Source organism: Cucurbita maxima, unplaced genomic scaffold, assembly GCF_002738345.1.
Source record: "Cucurbita maxima cultivar Rimu unplaced genomic scaffold, Cmax_1.0 Cma_Scf00026, whole genome shotgun sequence".
NCBI lineage: Eukaryota > Viridiplantae > Streptophyta > Magnoliopsida > Cucurbitales > Cucurbitaceae > Cucurbita > Cucurbita maxima.
The window spans coordinates 2,294,569-2,308,871 of record NW_019272042.1 but is presented as its reverse complement, the minus strand read 5'-3'; the positions used below and the strand labels follow the sequence as shown (position 1 = coordinate 2,308,871).

General features: G+C 35.7%; 3 protein-coding genes across 15 annotated transcripts in view; 2 read left to right on the top strand and 1 right to left on the bottom strand.

Moving 5' to 3' along the window:
• The first annotated feature begins 371 nt into the window (after nucleotides 1–371).
• Nucleotides 372–3,402, top strand: LOC111499258 (protein TRIGALACTOSYLDIACYLGLYCEROL 4, chloroplastic). 3 transcript variants are annotated; one of them, XM_023150802.1, is made up of 6 exons: nucleotides 372–482; nucleotides 547–824; nucleotides 929–1,181; nucleotides 1,273–1,627; nucleotides 2,241–2,578; nucleotides 2,968–3,402. In XM_023150802.1, the coding sequence occupies exons 2-6, from the start codon at nucleotides 556–558 to the stop codon at nucleotides 3,166–3,168; spliced, it is 1,416 nt and encodes a 471-aa protein (XP_023006570.1). In that variant the 5' UTR covers nucleotides 372–482; nucleotides 547–555; the 3' UTR covers nucleotides 3,169–3,402. The 3 variants fall into 3 exon arrangements, with proteins under 3 accessions (XP_023006570.1, XP_023006571.1, XP_023006572.1); XM_023150803.1 differs by having other exon boundaries at nucleotides 374–482; nucleotides 528–824; XM_023150804.1 differs by having other exon boundaries at nucleotides 388–482; nucleotides 521–824.
• Nucleotides 3,403–3,870: 468 nt separating this feature from the next.
• LOC111499282 (tRNA pseudouridine synthase A 1) lies at nucleotides 3,871–7,068 on the bottom strand. 2 transcript variants are annotated; one of them, XM_023150837.1, is made up of 6 exons: nucleotides 6,949–7,068; nucleotides 6,760–6,850; nucleotides 5,834–5,973; nucleotides 5,383–5,745; nucleotides 4,575–4,637; nucleotides 3,871–4,401 (listed from the first exon to the last, which is right to left on the bottom strand). In XM_023150837.1, exons 1-6 carry the CDS (start codon nucleotides 7,054–7,056, stop codon nucleotides 4,165–4,167), a joined length of 1,002 nt encoding a protein of 333 aa, XP_023006605.1. In that variant the 5' UTR covers nucleotides 7,057–7,068; the 3' UTR covers nucleotides 3,871–4,164. The 2 variants fall into 2 exon arrangements, with proteins under 2 accessions (XP_023006605.1, XP_023006604.1); XM_023150836.1 differs by having other exon boundaries at nucleotides 6,943–7,064.
• Nucleotides 7,069–8,004: 936 nt separating this feature from the next.
• Nucleotides 8,005–14,303, top strand: part of LOC111499213 — a 13,885-nt gene continuing 7,586 nt past the window's right edge. For 2 of the 10 annotated variants that reach the window (XM_023150729.1, XM_023150730.1), the window contains exons 1-4: nucleotides 8,005–8,289; nucleotides 11,610–11,704; nucleotides 12,682–12,761; nucleotides 12,862–12,918. In XM_023150729.1, the coding sequence (XP_023006497.1) occupies nucleotides 8,213–8,289; nucleotides 11,610–11,704; nucleotides 12,682–12,761; nucleotides 12,862–12,918 (309 nt within the window). In that variant the 5' untranslated portion in view covers nucleotides 8,005–8,212. Of the gene's footprint in view, nucleotides 8,294–9,595; nucleotides 10,084–11,609; nucleotides 11,705–11,784; nucleotides 11,937–12,389; nucleotides 12,485–12,559; nucleotides 12,607–12,681; nucleotides 12,762–12,861; nucleotides 12,919–14,303 lie in introns of those variants that run through there. The other 8 variants (XM_023150735.1, XM_023150734.1, XM_023150732.1 and 5 more) reach the window with 8 other exon arrangements.

Below are 14,303 nucleotides of genomic sequence, written 5' to 3'. Positions count from 1 at the left end.
TATACCACATTTCATACCCAGTCATATTGGAGATATAGAAAATACTTTGAAAAGTTTATTTAAAGTTCTGAAAATTTCATGTTGAAAGACATTAATACCCTTTCTAATATCATATTCATGAAAAAATAAAATGACGATGATATAATAAAAATCAATTTTAATAAATCATATTTTAGATGAGAGGTGAACAAGAATAGTAAAATTAATTTTTAAAAATATTCAATAAATTTCTAAATTTTTAATTTTGGGTTGAATAAATTAAAATTAAATTCGTAAATTTTAAAAGTACTAAATTCTTAATTTTGAATATTAAAAAATAAAATAGACAAAATTTGAAACTTTACCCAAACGTCTTATTTAACCTAAAATATGATTACAATGTTCGAGTCAATTGGAATCCCGAAATGAGTAGAGGAGGAGGAGGAGGAGGATAAGGTGTGGCGGAATTGCTTCAGAATCAGAACGTATCAGCGTTCCGATCGGTGAAGATTTGGATTTGAATTTGAAATTTGAGTTTTAGGGTTTAGGGTTGTGTTCTTTGTGAAGGTGTTCAGGATGATGAAGAAGCTAAGATGGACTATGGAGGGCCAAAGCTTTTGGGATTTGGATGTTTCAACGCCTAGAACACTCGATGGCTCGGCCTCCCCTGTTCCTACTGATTTACAGCTACTTCCTTTGGGATTGTCCAGAGGCGTTCGGCTTTCCAGAGCCAAGCAGATTGATTTCATGCAGCAGTTCATGGCTGCTCCTTTTGTTCCTTCTTACACCCCTTCCCATGGCTTCTCTCTCCAGCGCGTCTTCTCCATCCCCTTTTCGGACTCTGGGTAACTCCATCCTCTCTATTTTGTTCTTGGATTTTTCTCATTTCCTATGTTCATGCTCTCACTTTTATTGATTCTCCATCAAATCTGGCTTAAAAGCACTGCAGGTCCGCTACTCTTTTAGGTCAGTTCAATGTGCAGAAATTCGTGTCCTCCCTTAAGAAATCTGGTTTTGGAGAGATGGGTCAGTCGCTCTCCTCATTGCTGCAAGGCATTGGAAGGCACCTCCGCGACCGATCTTTGTATGCGTTTGGTATCTCTTCTGATATCTTGTTAACTCCTGATGATGCCCTGTTGATCAGCTTTGATGGATATGGTGACAGTGACGTACTTAGAACAAAAGCAGTACTCCACCACAAGGCATGTGTATCCCTGGCCTCTAATTGAATTTGTTAATTCTGTTAGCTGCTTGTTCATTGTTTGATGTAGATTCTTATTCGTCCTGTTGCAGTTCTTACATCATGATCTAACAATGGAGGCGCTTTCTCCAGGGCTTTTTGTAGACAAATCTGGTAAATACTGGGATGTGCCTTCTTCATTAGTCATTGATCTAGGTTCTGCTGCTACCGACTCGGGTCTGAGTTATCACTTGTCTATGCACCACAATGCTGGGTCTCCCTCACAATCTGGAAGTGAACAAACCTGTATGGCTCCTTTCTGTTTACTTCCTGGTTTATCAGCCAAGGCTGCGTTTGCCTTAAAGAAGAACTTGGAAATTTGGAGAAGCAACGCCAAGAAGTTGAAGAGGGTGCAACCATATGACATTTTCCTATCAAATCCTCACGTTTCATTGTCAGGGATCATTGGTATGAATCCAAACTGGTTTCCTTTAATGAAACTTCTGATTATGGATTTACCCTTGAAGTTTTTTGCTATGTTTTAATTGTGTCACAAATTTTATCAAGGTCTTAATTCAACTCCGAGGCTAGGAAATATCACCGGCCTTGTGGTTTAAAGGTTCCGACCTTAATCTCTTTAATTTAGGCGTTGATGTTCATATAAAATACTTTGAGTGTGATGAGACCGTATATTTTGTTGATTTCAATCACGTTAGTGAGTAGGGACTTCTTGAAGTTCATTAATATATTGAGGATAAATTGGAACTTTTATAATATTAGGAGCAAAATGTTGTGAAGTTTAAGGGACCATATTGTAGCTGCGACCTCATTTTAACTTGCAATTGCCAACTTGCCCATTGAAATTCAAGGATGTGAGAACCTCAGAGGCCACCATAGTCCATCCTTAATTCATGTTCAAAATTCTTCATCTTTGCACCAAGGAAACGAAGGAATTTAGTTTAGGATACTTCTGTTGGTATATAGTTATGCAGATTGTATGAAACTGCAAGCAATCCCTTGGAAAATTATTATTGTGCAATTTCTACTAATTTTTGCATACCATTTCTATTGATCTTAAAAGGTGCTGTTGCTACTAGCTACTTCAGAGACATTTCGGTTGGATCAGCAGCAGAAGGCAGTCTTCAGGAGTTTAAAGGACTTCACATGCAGACTTCTCGAATAAGATCTACTGTTTTTGCAGATGTATTTGCTTCCATTTCTTTTTCAGCTCAGTATGGGATGTTTCAAAGCAACTTTCTGGATCTTACCCGTTTTTCTGGACGTTTCGATTTCCATTCTGGCTCCAAATTCCTTTCTGGAGCCATGCTCTTGATAGAGGATCTTTCCAATTCCCAGCACCCAAGAACCGAATCCGTGAAAGCGACCTTGCCGAATGCGAGATTTTCCTTTCAGCAGCAGGTATGTATGTTCGTTCTTCATTCAGCTGCTGAGTCTGGTCTAAATCAACAATAAAAAACTTGAAAAGAAAATAAAACAAATCTTGCTAGCACATGTACTTCCTCGTATGCTCATCTCTTCTGCTTTTTGGATCTGTGAAGTTCTGGTTTCATGAGTTTCGGAAGTTATTTATGAAATTGTCTCCTGGGTCGAACCCGTAATCCAATTAAAAGGATCTTCGCACTTGATTGAACTTTTCCATGATTTTGGAGAAGTTTGAAAGGAAAATGATGATAAAGGTTTCGATTGAATTGGGTGGCAAAAACTCAGTGGAAAAAACTTCTTTACAACTTTGTATAAGGCCACTGATTCGGGTATGTTTTCGTGTTTTCGTGAAACATTGGTTGCAGATTGCTGGACCTGTTAGCTTTAGAGCAGATACAGGAGTTGCTATAGATTTGAGTAAAGCAGGATGGGGGAGTTTACAAGTGGAGGAGCCTACATTTGCGTTGGAATATGCGTTGTACGCCCTTGGTTCAGCTAAAGCCATCGCTTGGTATTCACCAAAGCAAACAGAATTTATGGTAGAGCTCCGTTTCTATGAGAACTGAAAACCCATGTTTCGTTTTCGTGTCCTCGTGACCAATTTCTCTATTTTATTTCTTTGACACAAACACGATCAACTTTGAGTTGTGATAGTTCAAACTTGTGAGTACATGGCTTAATCAGATGAACTATCCTCGAGATTGACTTGAGAGTGCATGTTTTAATCAGATAAACTATTCTCGGGTAAACTATTCTCGATCGACTGTTGGGAATGGCAATATCAACACATTACATCAAGCAAAACAGGTTTTTTTTTTCTTTCCATTTTTTTTATATATAAAAGAGAATTTGTTCATGAAGCTCTTTTAATGGTATTTTAGAAAATTTGTTATCCTTTTTATAACCTCAATTGTCACATTTTTTTGAATAACTTTGTTGGGGTAATCTAGTTTAAATCCAATTCACAAAGTAATGGAATAAATGGAGATGTCGAAACCTAGATGTCTACACCACTTGAAAGATTTTAGCTATTCGGTAAAGCAAGCACTAAAAGAAAAGTACATATAGTTTTGACTCGTATATTTATAATGTGTACATGTCTAACACATTATTTTTCTACATTGTTGTATTCATATGGGTATCATACCCATCATTGCTTATATGCTTTTCAATAGGTAAAGTCATCACCATATCGCTCAGAATCGCATCTAAATTCCAAATCTACACAAAGAGAAGTAAAAAAAAAATGTAGAAGAAACCTTCAATTCTCCATAATTGAGAGAAACCCTCTAAAATACCACGTTTTGCAATAATAATGTCCAAAGCTCCAAAAGTCCCAATACAATACTAAAAAAGCCCACTTCTAGCCTAAGAGAAAATGGACAAATAACAAAGTAACACACTAGAATTCTAATTCATAAATTAATAAAGACCAACTAATCCAAAATTTTGTTTACTTAAACTACACTGCTTATCTAATATCTCAGCCTCCTAAGCTGTTGGACACCCTGCAACCCAGATTATTCTCATGGCAAAAGAGCAAGAACAGACCCGCCATTAATTCAGTAAAAAGGGAGCTTACATTTACTCACACTATGACTCCTACCAAAACTAGTCCCAGGGCAATCAGATGGAAGCTTTAAATGGTCCTCTTTATAATTAATTCTCACAAGACAGAGCCCCTGAGGAGGAATGCACGTCGTGTACTTGGCAAGCACCTTGCGATCTCGAGAAGCCAAAATCTTAGGAACAACATCAGGAGGAATTGCTTCTTTTCCAATTTGAAGCAACAAGGCAACCTGCAGAAGTAATGGAGAAAATGCTTACAGTTGCATGAAACCGTTTTACAAACTTAAATTTACGCTTCCAGGTAGTTTACTTTCTACTATAAAGTCATCATAGTAACCAGCATAAGTAAACAAATCGGACAAGGGACTTCGACTAAAAAGATAGGTTTAACAAATATAATTACCATGTTCCGAACTTGTCTATACAGGAACCCAGAACCCTCAACTTCTAGCTGAATAAGAGCTCCCTGAAGAAAAGAAACAGTTGCACGCTAAGCATTTAACCTCGGTTTTTGTATAAAGCTGAAAACCGAAGGATTTGCACCGATGACCAAAAGAAGAGGATATATAACTAGCCAAACCTGACTCATGAGAGGCAGTTAGTATAGAAAAAATGAAAAAGTAAATTACAAGTTTAGGGACCCTAAACTTGGTAGGTTTCTAGTTAGTCCATGAAGTTTTGTAAATATCTAATAGATTCTTGAACTTTCAATCTTATATCAAAAGTGTCCCTAAACTTTAAAAATGTCAAATAGATCCTGAACTTTCGATCTTGTGTCTAATTGGTCATTGGCATATTCAATCTTTTTATAAAAAATTGATTTATTAAATATACTTTTGAATTTTACGTCTAAACAGAACTCTAAACTTTCAATTTGTATCTAGTAGATGTATGAGCTCTAAAACACATCAAGTAGATACAAAATAAAAAATTCAAGGATATACTAGGCACAAAACTGAAAGTTTTGCCCTTCTCCGACCCTTACTGCCCAACCGGATAGCGGACAGCTAATGCGTTCCACTTATTGAACAGGGTTCTATGGTCGGTCCGCGACCCCATTGACATATCAAACACTTTGGACACAAAATTGAAAGTTCTGGAGCTTATCGAACTCAAAGGTTAAAAACCTATTAGATACAACCTCAAAGTTCATGAACTAACCTTCTAATTTAACCAAACAAATCAAGGATTAAATAAACTTAAAACATTACCATTTCTATAACGTCAAAACGAAAAATGACCTTCACTGGATTTACCACTCGATCATTATGCGCTGTATTAGCAAAGGCAGAAAAATCATGCTTTCCAACGAAATAATTTGCAGCCTCTTTCATGGCTGCATAATTGAGTTTATAAACACAATGGTAAGTGTAGCAACGCTGAAATGGATCCAAGATGGCGTCATTATATATCTTGTAGTGATAAACCTTGCTCAATGTAGAAAACCGAGCATGAAAGTCAGGCACAGCAGGACTGATCTCTCGAACTCTTATATCCGCAGGAAGAAGACCATTCAGAGCAGCATGAATTCTGTCCAAGCTGTCGTAGTTAAATGGTGTAATAAAGTGAGCCACCTGAAACCTGCAACTTGTTGTAAGCAACACAGCAAGCATTGTTTTTCAAAGACGTGTTTTAAGACTAGTCCATAAAAGCACATCAGACCTGACCCCAGGCATGAACTCCCTTATCTGTTCTGCTTGCACCAACTAAATGGAGATCCTTCCTCTCAAGCCTTGTTGCTCCGGTCAAGGCTTCTTCAATGAGGCACTGAATAGTGGGTGGTGACCGCTGATATTGCCAACCTAATTGAGCATCAACAAACTCAAAATTATTTATCAAACTTTTGGGCCAAGAGAGCCTCAAAATTGAAGTAATGAGCGCAAACTGTTAGACGAACACGACTCTCCACAATGGTATGATATTGTCCACTTTGAGCATAAGCTCTCATGGCTTTGCTTTGGGCTTCCCAAAAGGCCTCACACCAATGGAGAGTGTATTCTTAGATTATAAACCCATGACCATTCCCTAAATTAACCGATGTGGGACTTTCATCATCCAACACAAACTTCTCTGAGTTAACGCACAACACTTCACACCAGACCCCAAATCATGTCAAAGCTTTGAGCTAGCTAATATAAAGTAAACAACCATGGAACGTTATTACCAGTTGTTTGTAATTAAATATTTGTTATTTGATTAAGTGATTAAGTGATGAATTAAATATACGTTATCTCAACGTATCCTTCTACAGTTTTTGTAACTGCTAGGATACAATGAGTTCATTTTCCAGAAAGAACTCTGATTCTTTGAGAGATTCTCTGCAACTTCCAAGGAGAAAGAAAAATAATTTCTTCATCCATTCTGTAAGAACACAAAAGAAAAATACTGAATATTCCAACAGCGTTTTGGTATTAGCATTTAGAATATATTACGATGATGAAAAAGACATCCAACAGCAACTAACTTCATAATCTTAATCCATTTAGAATTACCATCAACCTAACAAGATAAAGCTCGAAAACAGACACAAAATCGTTCAATTAATTCGCCTGAACAGACACCTGGAGAGAAGAAAAAGAAACCTGGACCTGCATATCGGGTGCCGTCATAAGCAATGACCAACCGCCACTTGAAGCTGGGGAAATCGGGCTCTGGAACACAAGAAGAATCCTCCGAATTCTTTTTAAGAATCAAGACAAATACCTCATCAGAATCGTCAAAACTAAATCACAACAATGGGAAGACGAGATGAGAGATTAGAGAAGAACAACCATTACCGGAAATCCACGACCGGTGGAAGATAAAGTGCCTCGAGATGGGATGCTTGGTGAAAGAGGACGGGGAACGGAAGGAAGAACCGCCGAACCCACCGCCCAGCAACTCATCAGTTTTTGTTCAAATTCAAGAAGATTGATAGATAGCTTAATCTCTCATATATTATTAGAAGCATTTTTAAATAATAATTTTTATTTTTTAATTAAAAAATATCCAAAAATTTCCCAAATTTTTAAAATTTTCAAAAATACATTTTTAATTTTTATAACAAATAAAAAATATTCTTTAATTTTAAATAACCATATTTATTTCTTTTACAAAAATATTTTTAAATTTTTAATTTTTTCAATAATACTCTTACATTTTTAATAAAATAAATTCAAAATTCTCCTACCCATTTCAAAAACATCCTTAAATGTTTTTTTTTAATTAAAAATATATTTTCGTTCTAAAATTAATTAATTATTAACTTTCAAAAATAATATTAAATTTTTTTAGATAATTTATGAATTATCGATAAATAATGATAATTTTTTTTATAACATTTATTATAAATAAACTTTTTAAAATTTCACTACAATTTTAAATAAAATATTAATAATTTATCTCCAAAAATTTTTAAATTTTTTGAATTTTATATATAAAATAAAATATTACAAATTTTGTATATAAAGTTAATTTAATGTTTTTTTAGGTTCGATATTCAAATATAACGGACAATTTTCAAAATAAAAATAATATCAATTAAAAAAATTACTCTCTTATTTTCTCCACCTCGTCTCTTTCAACGCCTCCAGGATTGTCATCTCGAAGCGAGAGTGGATCGACAAATTTGAATAATTTTTAGAGGAAGACGAACAAATTTTTAAATTTTAAGAATAAAAAAGTAACGTTCAAATAAATATAACTTAAATATTAACGGTTTCTATTCAAAATTAATGTTAAATAATTTTTTTATTAATTTAGTTTTTTAAAAAAATTTAACCTAATTTTAATTTTTTTTTTTTTAGAATAATTAATATGTGAAGAGGTGATACAGACATTTGAGGCCTCTTAACCGCATACATACGAACTTCAACCAAAACCGCCCTTTGTAATTTTACCTCCATTTTCGTTCCTCCAAATTTCTTCCCCAAATTCTTCACTTCCCACTCCCCGCGTTTCACCGCTCCGTCGTCTTCTTCGCCACCTTTGATTCCTTCACTTAAGCCTTCGTTTAGTTTGATATCAATGCAATAAGTTTCCTCTTGGTTTTCTCCCGGCGGAATGGCTAGCAGTGTGCAGAGGAGCCCTCGGTTGGATCAGATCCATGGCGAAGTTCGTGACAGTTTTCGTGTCCTTTCGTATGTATATTAACCACCTCCTCTCTATTTAATTTACTGTTTCGGTTGATTTTGCCTCGGTGTGTATGTATGTGTGTGAAACGCTTCCAATGACGATGGCTGCTGTTTTGCATAATTTTTTTTTTCTTTTTTTTTCCATGTTCTGCGACCCTTCTAGCCCTTGATTCTGTTCGGTCTTTTACACCTTCTTGAAGTGTGGCGTCGTGGGTAGTAGACCATTGTTTTTATTTTTTATTTTCCCGTCGAATTAATATTTGCAAAACAACTGTTTCATTGGTCGAGTGGAGGGGTTGAAGAAGACCCATTCTAACAATGGAATTTAGGAAAAGGCGTTTAGTTAACAAATAAAGTCGTTAGGCTTTAATTACAGGTCAGTGGACCTGGTTTTGAACTTTATTTTTTATTTTCTGGGAAAGTAGCGGAGTATTTCATTGATGAATGAAATTGCCATCGAAGGTGCATTACAAAAAGGATATTCAACCACGAAGAAAGACCATACTCTTTACGAGGGGTGCGAGCATGACACCTATACTATGGGTTTGAATTAGCCAAATCCCTAAAGCCCTCAAAAGTTGAGTGCTTATTGTTTGAAAGTGTACCCAAATCCTTTTTGAAAAAACAGTGTATGAAGAGATGGTCTTGAGGCCCTTAGTCAGAGTTGCAAGGACAACAGTAATTTGGAGTGAGGCTGGTCCAACGGTGCTTTCTTTGTATTCTGTTCACTGTGTTCATGCATTTTAGACTGACTCTCATAGAAAGAATTTAATTTCTACGGAAAGAGACTCGTCCAAATCAGCTTCTATAAGTGTGGAGGATCCCCATGTGGTATAGTTGAAAGAGTATTGTAGATGATTTTATTGTGAAAATCCAAGATTTCTCTAGCTGCCAAAGCCATTTATCCTAGCTGGTAATAATCTAGACGGTAGAGATAATAAGATTCATTTCAATTTTAGCCTTTAATTTTAACCTTCAAGATTTTACTACCCATTTATGGCCATTTGAGCCGTTGAGCCTTAGTTGTGTATGAATATTTATTTTTAATTTGTTCAATTGGCTTATAGACTATCTCTCTTCATCTACATTTTATCTAAGAGAGTGTTGCATGAGTATTTTGCTAACATGTGTTATTTGAAAAAAAAAAAAAAAAAAATTAAAAGCAAGTATAATTGAAACCCTGGGACATAATCTGAATCCATTGCAATACATCAAAAATCTGACTCGGACCTATATGACATGACCAAGCAATAGAAATACTGGTAATCTATTATTAACAACTTCCTTTCGACTCTTTTCACTGTAAATGAAGGTTGGAGTAAAATTAGCTAGAGGAGAGGAAGCCATTGAAAAGGAAGGTGTCAGGGCGGAAGGAAGATAGGCTTGGAAGACCTACTGAATATAGGTACAAGAAATAGCAAACCAAACACTTCTAGATGCTTGACATTCACCTTTCCAAGAATGAGAGTACCTATAAGTTAAGGGACATAGGTTGTGCTCTTCTTGAATATTGCTCCTTGCAATTTGAATGCCTCTTGCCAGAACGAACTCATTATAATTTTATCCCCATATGAAAAAGTGGAGTTGGGCTCTCATGCAGTCTCACTATATGTTTCACAACAATTCAACAATTGTGCAAGTAGGGGAAATGATGTTCTACCAAAAGGAAATGAGTGTACTTGGCCGACTGATCCATCGCCACGAGCATGGTATCCTCTCCATGTTTTAGGCAAGGCCTCCACGAAGTTCATAGAGACATCTTCTCATGACATTCAAGAGCCTAATGCCTTCTGGAAAAAGGTAATTATCAGCATCCATGATTCAAATGATTTTAATTTGCATACATTTGGAGTAAACAGTGCAAGTCTTCACAGCCCTTCAGTGAGTATTTCTAAAATTTAGAAGAAAGTGGAGTCCCTTGCGCACTTTTATTTTGGAACTGGTAGCCAAATATTCGTTTGGCTTGATCTCTGAATTGATAACCCTCCTTTATATGTATGTGGTCCTTATTTCTTTGCTATTTCTTCAAATCTTGAAGGTTTGTTTCTTCCTACTGTGATGCTTCAAGTTCTTCATGAAATACCATTTTTTGAAGATTACAAAAGGATGAAGAACTTATTAATTTTCAAGCCCTTATGATTATCCTTTCTTCAGCAACAATTAATTCTAATGTAGAGTCTAGGAGGTGGTCTCTTGAATCTTTGGGTGGGTTTCTGACAAATCTGTGACGTATCATTTGGCTTCATCATCTCCTGTGGACAAGGATCTATTTGCAGCTCTATGGAAGTCATAAAGTCCGAAGAAAACTAATATACTGTTGTGGATTATGCTCAACGGTAGCCTTAATTCTTTTGAGGTTTTGCAAAGAAAGCTTCCTCTCAATTGTCTATTGCCATTGGTTTGTGCTCTTTTGCAGCAAGGGGTTCTCTGAATGACAGTTTCTTTAAATGCCTTACTTTCGTTCATGTTGGTTCAAGATTTTTTAGATATTTAAGCTCCAGTGGGGTTTCTCTAACATAATGAAGGAAAGTGTTCCTCAATGTATTGGTCCCCTTCTAAACCCAAACGCGAAGCTCCTATGGATTATTGCGGTCAAAGCCATTCTATGGTTGGAGAGGACTCAAAGAATTTTCAAAACCAACACCTTTCTTGGTTTGACAGATTTGAATCAGCACGATTAAAGTCTTCTCTTGGGGTTCCCTCACAAAGTATTTTGCTGGATGTTCTTTACAGGATATTTGTCTTAATTAGCTTGCCTCTATTTCTCCTTTATAGTTTTTTCTATTCTTTGTACTGTTTTTTCTTTTTCTTTTTTTTTTTTACTTCATTTTACTGATTTTTTTTCATTCTTCATTGGATTTTGTATCTTTTAGCACTAGTCTCATTTCATTTCCTTAATGAAAAGTGTCTCTCTTGTTTAATAAAAAATGTAATATTATCTTCTACTAAATTATGCCTGAACTAGATGAACCATGCTCAACTTTGCGTGTGGCTCTATCGTTGGATGCCTATGTAGTATATAAGGGAATGAACATATGAATGGGTTTTGACATCCCATTCTTCTATTTGTTTGAAGTTGATGTGATTTTAGGTTTGGTGTGCGTTGCGTATTTTGTTCCAGTGAGAAATATTGATATCCTTGCTCGTGGATATTCAATTGTTTATTTTTAAGTTCATGGATTTAGGGATATAGCCTCTCTCTGTGTAATTACACTTTTTTGGGTGATTAGACTTGGGTTGCCCGGTCTAACATGTTCAGTGATTCAAGCATTTGAGAAATGAATTGCTTAAATGTGAGTTGCTAAAGTTTTATAGCTGGAAAACAGGTATACGAATGCTCCTGCTAATAGGAGGGTAGATATGTTTGATGAGAGAGGCATTAATGAACCTACAACTGATGATAACATTCAGATGACATCATGTAAGTCTTTATATACTTGTAAAATCCATAGGCTTGTAGCTAAATACGCATCTGTTCCTTTTTGGAGGAATTCCTACCAGTGGAATCTGTCGGGCTTTCTATGTTTGAATTTGGAATCTTTGTTTTAAAGCTCCTTGTGGAAAAATATTACCAATCTCAAGTTGAAATACCACGGAAGGATCTCCAACCACAGTAGATAAGAACTTCTTTTCCATCTGTTCTGTTCTTATAGGTCTGAATTCTCTATTGCTTTGCTTTTATTGATTATATGGTTCCATTCTCCAGTTTTATGAAATTCTACATTCTTTCATCAGCTCGTCTTTTTCTCTTTCATTTTTTAACTTCAAATAATTAATTAGTTGTTTCCCGTTTCAACCCATTCATGTGATCTGTTCACAATGACTGCATTTTTTACAATTATATTTCTTCAGTTTTGATATGTCTTGCTTGACATAAATCTTATAATATAAGAAACTTTACTTGTAGAGATTAGAATTTTGTTACCAATTTTACATTAACTAGATTTAAGGATACGTCTGCGTTGAAATCCCAGCGTTGAGGACCCAACAATTGAAATTTAAGTCAAAAGAACAGTGGCTTTGGTTCCAAAATTCAATCTTCCAGATGCGTTCAAATAAATATGGTTTAATTTGGAGTGGTAAATTTCTATATTGCTGAATTATAGGTGGCAGAAGGAAGAAAAAAATGATCATACTTGCGGGACCTATGATTTCTTTGAGTTTGTTGTTGTACATGCAAGTGTTTAGAAGTGATAGAAAGGTTGTAAATGGAGGTTTGAAGGTGTGGACTAACTTTTAAGTGCCCTCTTTTTTTCTTTGAGTTTGTTGTTGTACATGTGAGTGTTTAGAAGTGATAGAAAGGTTGTAAATGGAGGTTTAAAGGTGTGGACATAACTTTTAAGTACCCTCTTTTTTTCTATATATTTCACATTCTATTGGTATGTTTTTGTGCTGCAGCAATAACAAGTCAAGAACTCACCAATATTGGGAAGAAGACAATGGATGATACTGATCCTGCAATTGAAAGCTCTAAAATGGTGACCAGTTTTTTAAAATGCTCATGCCTTTTCATTTTGTTTGTCTTTGTTTTTGGTTCTTTTTATAACTATTTTTCCTAATGCAAAGTTTGATGTTTAGGTAGTCGAACAAACAGTTGAAGTGGGAAGGCAATCTTCTTCTACATGGGATGGCCAAGTAAGTATATAAACTGACCATTTGAAATCATCCATTTTCTTAGAAAAAGAAGTATACCATTGGTTTAGCCCTATTAACTAAAATTCTTTTAATGTGTCTATGATAGTTATTGTTCTCGCCATGCAAGTTGTCAAGTTTTAGTATTGTAAAATCATCAAGTTTTAGTATTGTAAAATCAAACTTTCATTGAAAAAAAAAAAAGTGGATGGATGTGGGAGCTGCATGGGAAACATGAGATGCTGTATTTTGGTTAATGAAAACTTTGAGGTAGGATCTTAGTGTTGATAGACTTTAAATAAGGTGATCTCCCATCTCCTTTTCTCTTCCTTCTAGTTGTAGATTTTCTTAGTAGAATTGTCTTTAGGGTGGGATAAGGGCTTATGGAAGCTTTTAGGATGGGAAGGGATAGAGTCCATTTGTGATCTCTCTAGTTTGTTGACGGCACTGTTCATTGCTTTTGTCAAGAAGAGTCTTTTCTTAATGTTAACAGCCTTTGTTCTTCTTTGAGTCTAATCCTGGTTTTAAGATTAGTCGAGAAAAGAGCTCAGTTATTGATATTAATTGTGATTCATCTAAGGCTTCCAGATGGACCATGTTGGTTGGTTATAATGTAGGGATGGCCTAAACCAGACAATCATGACTCCATGTTGATAGTAGTGGACCCACTGTCAAAGTACAACCGTTTTCATTCTTTGCATCATCCATATTCGGCTACTACAGTGGCACAAGTAGTTGAGAAAGTAGTTCACGTACTTGGTATTCCTTTTAGCATGTCATATCCATATTTGGCTACTACAGTGGCACTAGTATTTGAGGAAGTAGTTCACTTGGTATTCCTCGTAGCATAGTCATATCCATAGTCTTTGATATGGACAAGATCTTTACCAGTCTGATTTTGGAAAGGGCTCTTTTGTCATCTGAACACTCAGTTACGACCATCCACAAACAGATGATTAGACGGAGGTTGTTAATTGAAGTTTGGAGGCTTAATTATGTTGTTTTGCCATGAACACTCTTTCCAATGGGTTTAGTGACTGCCTTGTGCTGAACTTTGTTATAATACCTCCTCGCCTTCAGCAACTAAATTCACCTGTTTGAGGTTGTAAACGTGTAAATGGGCATTCAGCCAACTATTTTACCTTACAACCAAGACATATCTCCTGTGGCTGCCATTGATCAGGTATGAGGATGATATGTTGCATTGGTTAAAAATCCATCTACATGCAACACAACAACGAATGACTTCTGTGGCCAATGGAAAAAGACGGATGTGGAATTTGTAGTGGTAGATTGGGTTTATTTGAGACTTTGACCTTACAAACAAGGATCCATTGTCCCTATTGGAAAATGCGAAGTTCGCCCTGTGTTTTTTTTTTTTTTTTTTT